Source organism: Etheostoma spectabile, chromosome 6, assembly GCF_008692095.1.
Source record: "Etheostoma spectabile isolate EspeVRDwgs_2016 chromosome 6, UIUC_Espe_1.0, whole genome shotgun sequence".
NCBI classification, from domain to species: domain Eukaryota; kingdom Metazoa; phylum Chordata; class Actinopteri; order Perciformes; family Percidae; genus Etheostoma; species Etheostoma spectabile.
Genome location: NC_045738.1, coordinates 25,896,358 through 25,904,024, shown reverse-complemented (window position 1 = coordinate 25,904,024; position 7,667 = coordinate 25,896,358). Strand labels below are relative to the sequence as shown.

Genomic DNA, 7,667 nt, shown 5'->3' with positions numbered 1-7,667 from the left:
CCCCCCCGGATGAACTCTTGCTTCCTCTGGTCTCTGGACACAGTGTACGCACCATCTAAATGGCAATGTCCCAAAAACCTGCATTGCGATCCGCCGCGTGCCGCAGAGCCTGCTTCCTACACTCCTCCCTCACTCGTTCCTAGATCAGCGCTCTAACGTGCTCACGGTTTCTCAGTCTTAAACAAAACAGGGCACTCCAGAGCAAGGAGCAAACGAGGAGAGGGGGCTTGGATAATGGATCTGGTCAGCGAACGATCAGATAAGAACAAGCAGTAAAACTAAACTGTCTATATGCTGTACTTCTCTCTCTCTCTCTCTCTCTCTCTCTCTCTCTCTCTCTCTCTCTCTCTCAGATTCAGATAAGGGTTTATTGCCAAAATAAGTTATAAGTGGAATTTGCCTTGATGAATGGTGCATACATAAAGAAACAAACAATATTAAACATTAATATGAAATAAACAATGCATACAGAAAAACAAATACATACATACAAAATAATGGTTGCATAAGAAAAAAAGAGGCTGAATGGGTTGAGTGCAGAATGTGCAAATAATATATAGTATGCAATGGGCTGAGGTATAGACCAAATGTCAATAATTACAATTTTTAAATTCAAAGAGCTTTATGAGTATGAGAAGACATTGCTTATATTACCAAAGCAGCATGTAAATAAAAGGAAATGAACAATATCTGGCACAACTTAAGCTATAACATGAATAACAACTTAAAGGAGGATTACAAAGGTACAGCAAAACCATTACACAAATCTCTCTCTCTCTCTCTCTCTCTATCGTACATGGTGATGTGTGTGCGTGGGCTGGGCGTAGGAGGGAAAACTGTGAGCGACACTTTTAATTTTCCACATGCTGCATCAGTGTCGTAGCAGTGATAGCGTGGGGTTGGCGTTTTCCCTGACAAGAGCTGCGGAGCTGTCCAACACACTCAGCACCTTTCACTGGCGAGCAGAGCACGCACTTTGTTAAAATAACACGTGAAAAAGACACTTTGGCCAGCCGCGGAACGTTCAGAGGGAACCAGGGGGCTCTAAAACATCCACCTGGAGTACCAGGAACTGGCATATGGGCAGTGTATCCTAGGGCTTCCTAGGGGTCTTCAAGGATTTTTAAGCCAAGGACCCCTGAAAAAGAAAAACTGAAAAATAGCAGGGAGCAGGGACCCCTACTATTTGTATATATTGTATAAAATACAGTTGCATGTTTAACTTGGCCTACAATAATGTCTAGGCAACCTCAAGCCTTTTCAGATGTATTTACAATTTATATATATATATATATATTTATCTACAGTGGGTACGGAAAGTATTCAGACCCCTTTAAATTTTTCACTCTTTGTTTCATTGCGCCTTTTTCCAAAAATTCAAAAAAGTTCATTTTATTTCTCAGTAATGTACATCAGCAACCCATCTTGACAGAAAAAAACAGAAATTTAGAAATTTTGCATTATTATTAAAAAACAAAAACTGAAATATCACATGGTCAAGTATTCAGACCCTTTGTTCAGTATTTAGGAAAGCACCCTTTGATCTAATACAGCCTAGTCGTTTGGGAAAGATGCAACAAGTTTTTCACATCTGGATTTGGTATCCTGCTGCATCCTCCTTGCAGATCCTCTCCAGTTCTGTCAGGTTGGATTTAAACGTTGGTGGACAGTCATTTTCAGGTCTCTCCAGAGATGCTCAATGGGTTTAAGTCGGGCTCTGGCTGGGCCATTCAAGAACAGCACGGACTTTTGTTGTGAAGCCACTCCTTCGTTATTTTAGCGGTGTGGTACTTAGGGTCATTGTCTTGTTGGAAGGTAAACCTTCGGCCCAGTCTGAGGTCCAGAGCACTCTGGAAAAGGTTTTTCGTCCAGGAATCCCTTCACCTTGGCCGCATTCACTTTCCCTCGATTGCAACCATTCGTCCTGTCCCTGCAGCTGAAAAACCCCCCACAGCATGTATGCGCCACCCCATGCTTCACTGTTGAGACTGTGTGACAGGTTGATGAGCATGTGCCTGTTTTCTCCACACATACCGCTTAGAATTAAGCCAAAAAGTCTATCTTGGTCTCATCAGACAGAGGTTTTATTTATCACCATCTTGAGTCCTTCAGGTGTTTTTTAGCAAACTCCTGCGGGCTTTCATGTGTCTTGCACTGAGGAGACTTCCGTCGGGCCACTCTGCCTAAAGCCCCGACTGGTGGATTGCTGCAGTGCATGTTGACTTACTACAACTTTCTCCCATCTCCGACTGCATCTCTGGAGCTCAGCCACACGTGGACCTTGGGTTCTTCTTTGCCTCCTCACCAAGGCTCTTCTCCCCCGATAGCTCAGTTTGGCCGGACGGCCAGCTCTAGGAAGGGTTCTGGTCGTCCCAACGTCTTCCATTTGGGATTTGGAGCCACTGTGCCTTAGGAACCTTAAGTGCAGCAGAAATTTTTTGTAACCTTGACCATTCTGTGCCTTGCCACAATTCGTCTCTGAGCTCTTCAGGCAGTTCCTTTGACCTCATGATTTTCTATTGCTCTGACATGCACTGTGAGCTGTAAGGTCTTATAGACGTGTGTGGCTTTCCTAATCAAGTCCTCAGTATAATCAACAACAGCTGGACTCCAATGAAGTGTAGAACCATCTCAGAAGGTCAGAAGAAATAGACAGCACCTGAGTTTACAGAGGGTCACGGCAAAGGGTCTGAATACTTATGACCATGTGAATTTCAGTTTTTCTTTTTTAATAAATTTGCAAAATTTCACATTTCTGTTTTTTTCTGTCCAAGATGGGGTGCTGAGTGTACATTACTGAGAAATAAAATAACTTTTTTGATTTTTGGAAAATGCTGCAATGAAACAAAGAGTGAAAAATTTAAAGGGGTTCTGAATACTTTCCGTACCCACTGTATATATATATATATATATATATATATATATATATATATATCGCCAGAGAGCTAGATTATCAGAGAAGAGACACATCTGGATCACCCTGTGTCAGTTCAGCATGCTATGCAATACCCTACTGCTACCATTATTATTATTATTATTATTATTATTATTATTATTATTATTATTATTCCTTTATTATTAATGCTGTTCACCCTAACAAGTCCTTAATTAGGTAAATACCGAATCATAACATTCCTTTAACTATGTAAATACCGTACATAGCCACAGTCCTTATATTTCTTTATTTATATTTCGGATTCGGAATCAGATTGTGAATAGTGCCGTTTGACTGGTTTGCTGTGTGGGAAATGAACCTGATATGAGATTATTTGCAGATATTGTTCATTAACCCCAACATAAACGACAACTAAACATTTTGTTTGCCATGAAAATGTTCAAAATGTTTTTTTCCAAACGGTATGGTTTTTTTCCATGTGTCCGGTCGGCAAGTAAAACCTGTTCTACTTGGCCGGAGTGAATCTTTACGGGTCCCTATACAATGGCCCGGTCAGGTGGAGCTCACCTGTCGCTCTCGTCCCAGGATATACAGGTGTGGTTGGTGGTTCCCTGGATGGGAACACAAAGAGAAAACATACATCATTACCACGAAAAAGGACCAGTTATATAAAAGGATATCAAAATAAATAGAGCCTGACTGAGAAAGGATTTTTAAGGGCCGATACCAATACAAAGATTTTATTTTAAAATCTAATATTCCGATATATCAGCCGATATACTGTGTATGAAAAAATGTATCCAGGAACGCGTAACAAAACATAAACAGACTTCCCTAACATTCGTTAGCTGTAGTTATTTATGGGTTCTCACTACAAAAATATGATAATAATTGTCACGACAGAACAGCGGAACATCAACATAAATTGAAGTTCTGATAAATATTAATAATAATAGTAATAATAATACATTTTATTTTTAAAGGCGCCTTTCTCTTCACTCAAGTATACAAAGACACACTTAAGATATGAAACTTAAAGTCCTTTGTAAATAAAACAGCGTTGCCACAGGGACGTTGTAGAGCGTCCTCTGGTGGACAGACTATGCAACACCATCACTAACAGGACGTTGTAGAGCGTCCTCTGGTGGACAGACTATGCAACGCCTCACACAAGAACGTTGTGAGTGTCCTCTGTGGACAGACATGCAAACCATCACTAACAGGGACGTTGTAGAGCGTCCTCTGGTGGACAGCCTATGCAACGCCATCACTAACGGGGACGTTGTAGAGCGTCCTCTGGTGGACAGACTATGCAACGCCTCACTAACGGGGACGTTGTAGACGTCCTCTGGTGGACGACTATGCAACGCCATCACTAACAGGGACGTTTGAGAGCGTCCTCTGGTGGACAACTATGCAACGCCACCACTAACAAGGACGTTGTAGAGCGTCCTCTGGTGGACAGACTATGCAACGCCATCATAACAGGGACGTTGTAGAGCGTCCTCTGGTGGACAGACTATGCACACCAACTACACAGGGGACGTTGTAAGACGTCCTCTGTGTGACAGACTATGCAACGCCATCACTAACGGGACGTTGTTAGAGCGTCCTCTGGTGGACAGATTATGCAACGCCATACTAACGGGACGTTGAAGCGTCCTCTGGTGGACACTATGCAACGCCATCACTAACAGGGACGTTGTAGAGCGTCCTCTGGGGGACAGACTATGCAACGCCATCACTACGGGACGTTGTAGAGGCTCCTCTGGTGGACAACTATGCAACGCCATCACTACACAGGGACGTTGTAGAGCGTCCTCTGGTGACAGACTATGCAACGCCATCACAAAAGGGACGTTGTAAGCGTCCTCTGGTGGACAGACTATGCAACCCATCACTAACAGGGACGTTGTAGAGCGTCCTCTGGTGACAGACTATGCAACGCCATCACTAACAGGGACGTTGTAGAGAGCGTCCTCTGGTGGACAGACTATGCAACGCCATCACTAACAGGGACGTTGTAGAGCGTCCTGGTGGACGACTATGCAACCCATCACTAACGGGACGTTGTAGAGCGTCCTCTGTGGACAACTAGCACACCATCACTAACAGGGACGTAGTAGACGTCCTCTGGTGACAGACTATGCAACGCCATCACTAACAGGGACGTTGTAGAGCGTCCTCTGGTGGACAGACTCATGCAACGGAAGGGGAGAGAAAGGTGGGGAATGGGATAAAGGGTTACAAATAGGCCAACGACAACCTGGTTGACCGTCCATTTTTGTTCTATTTTTTAAATATTCATTTATGAGAATAGTTTATTAAATGATTCTGATAAATGAATAATTAAAAAATTGTTCTTTCATTTTTTATCAGCCATTTGTAAGGACAATACTGAAAGATGGGGAAATGCCTAATATCGGCCCGCTGATATCGGTTGGCCTCTATTAATAAATATCTGAAAATTACTTTACGACAAAAGTTCCTTACGTTGTAGAGGTGGGAGAACTCAACTACCACTGGAGCAGAGAGGGAGGCCGGGGTGGGCTTGATCGTCACTGACAGAACCTTGGAGTTGAGGACCGTGCTGTTTCTGGAGAGAGAGAGAGAGAGAGAGAGAGAGAGAGAGAGAGAGAGAGACATCAGTTGCTAATCTGTACACATTCACAGTGGTGCGTTGAGTTAACTGATAAAGCTGTCTTGCTGATGTTTAGCAGTTCCAATGTGTTAAAGTCAAAGGATCACCCAAGTCATTACGAAATAATGTCTCGAATGCATATCTGTTCCACATTATCACTGGATAACTTTGGCTGTATTTAAATTGCTATGTTTCATTTTCTAAGCAGAGTTTTGAGCCAACAGCGATCTGTTTTGAGCTCCAGTAGAAGAAGTAATCTCCGTTTAAACACGCCCAAACCAAAATATCTCATCAACGTTCTCGTTCACTGGGCATGCGCGTGCTGGGGTAAACAGGAGGCAGCGTGTATTCTCCACTTTTTGCTGCTGGTTACCATGGTAACATTAAAAGCTTAGTCTCAGAGAATGAGACGTCATGCCCGATAAGAGCCAATCAGGGCACCGAAACGTTGGCGCCAGTGTCCGTGTTGCCAAAGGTCTCTGTTGGTTCCAGATTCCAGACCTGAACAGGGTTCTGAAACGCCAGCAGTGGGAATGCCAGGTGTAAACGTAGCAAAAGATATTAGTTTTTAAACCAAAACATAGCAACGTAAATGTAGCCTTCGACCTGCTGGCAATTACCAACGTTATTAGAAATGATCCGACGGGGGCCGTGATTCTACCAAATGTTATGGCAATCCCATAATTGTCAAAACATTTCACTTTAAGACAAAAATGTCAACCTGCCATGTCACTAAATACGTAATTGGGAATAAATAAATGTCTGTACTGTGTTAGTCCATCTGGTAGATTGGTTAGATATTTCATATGATAAGTGAAAACGTTATGATTTATACGGACTCTGGATACTATGAGTATATGTGTCCAATGTCTTAGTAATCCATCCAACAGTAGTTTAGACATTTCAGTCATGACCATCTTGCGTCATTAGGATTCGTCCAATTGGGACCATAAATGTACAAAATGTTACTAAATCCATCTAATAGTCTTAGATATTCACAATGAACCAGAGCGGTGGAACTATCTAACTAACCGCCTGACTGACATCCAGTACCAGTCAAAAGTCACGCTTTCTCATTCAAGGGAATAAAAACAGGCGTCCAAACTTCTGCCTGACATCCTTTGAGCCACATGGCTAGTAAATATTTGGAAGACATGCAAACAATGCCATCCAGACGAGTGCATTAAAGAAAACAAGTCCCACAAGTGAGGTGTGAACAGATTGACATGGCTGACATTGCCTTTAGTTTAGTAAAGTTTGTCACAAAATGCTAAGGCTGCTATGCTAAGGTGGATCCACTTTAAACAGTAACAGTGTCCAGTCTGCTTATTCATAAGCATCAGAATCACCTCAAATGCTTATTCAACTATAAAACATGTTAACAGATTACAGCCTCATCTGCTCCTGATGAGCTCGCCAGAATCGTTGTGTTCTGCTCCAGATCAAACATAGAACCCTACCCGCCAAGTAAACACTAGAGCGTTTTAAGGATTTGTCTAGCATCTGAAGCAGTCCACATTGTTTTTCAATAGCTTATCTCATCACGTATTTTGGGGCATTCTATTTAACATGACATTCTACCTGTTTATTATGCATTACAATTTCTGCTTTTCATAGGTACTATCAATCATGTGGGATGCAACAATCAGGTAGAAGTGAATTGCCACAGGAGGAACTGACAGTGAAAGCTTCCAGTCGGCCAAACTTGTTCAACAGCCCGTGCTCCGTTTTCCAGTTCCTCACATCATCACTGGATCCTGTACGCACAATCGCCCTCTCGCCATTCCAAAGACAAATCAGTCAACTTAAACGTTTGTGTCATCTAGTCTCTTGCCTCAAACGTATCGCCTTTTACTTGGGAGGAGAAGCCAATGCAGAGGAGAGAAAAAGATGAGTGGTGCTGAGAGGTATGGAGAGAAGCAGCAATCCAGAGATGTGGGAGGACTGATGAGAGCGAGGCTCTGCTTTATGTCTCTGTTTCCATATGTCATGTTACCAGTTCATTATGTGCTCAATGCAAATGATCATAATGGGGAGCTCCTTACCACCACAACCACAGGCACTGATAACAGGCTGTTAATCACCGACACACCCAGGGTGGGATTTGCTGCATGGGATCCCCCCCCCCCC

The 7,667-nt window shown here is 42.9% G+C and overlaps 1 protein-coding gene across 9 annotated transcripts in view; it reads right to left on the bottom strand.

The window, feature by feature from the left end:
• adgrb1a (adhesion G protein-coupled receptor B1a) overlaps window positions 1–7,667 on the bottom strand; it is a 196,687-nt gene that overhangs the window by 65,000 nt on the left and 124,020 nt on the right. For all 9 annotated transcript variants that reach the window (XM_032517663.1, XM_032517669.1, XM_032517665.1 and 6 more), the window contains 2 exons: window positions 5,390–5,492; window positions 3,464–3,507 (listed from right to left, as the gene is read on the bottom strand). In XM_032517663.1, the coding sequence (XP_032373554.1) occupies window positions 3,464–3,507; window positions 5,390–5,492 (147 nt within the window). The remainder of the gene's footprint in view (window positions 1–3,463; window positions 3,508–5,389; window positions 5,493–7,667) is intronic.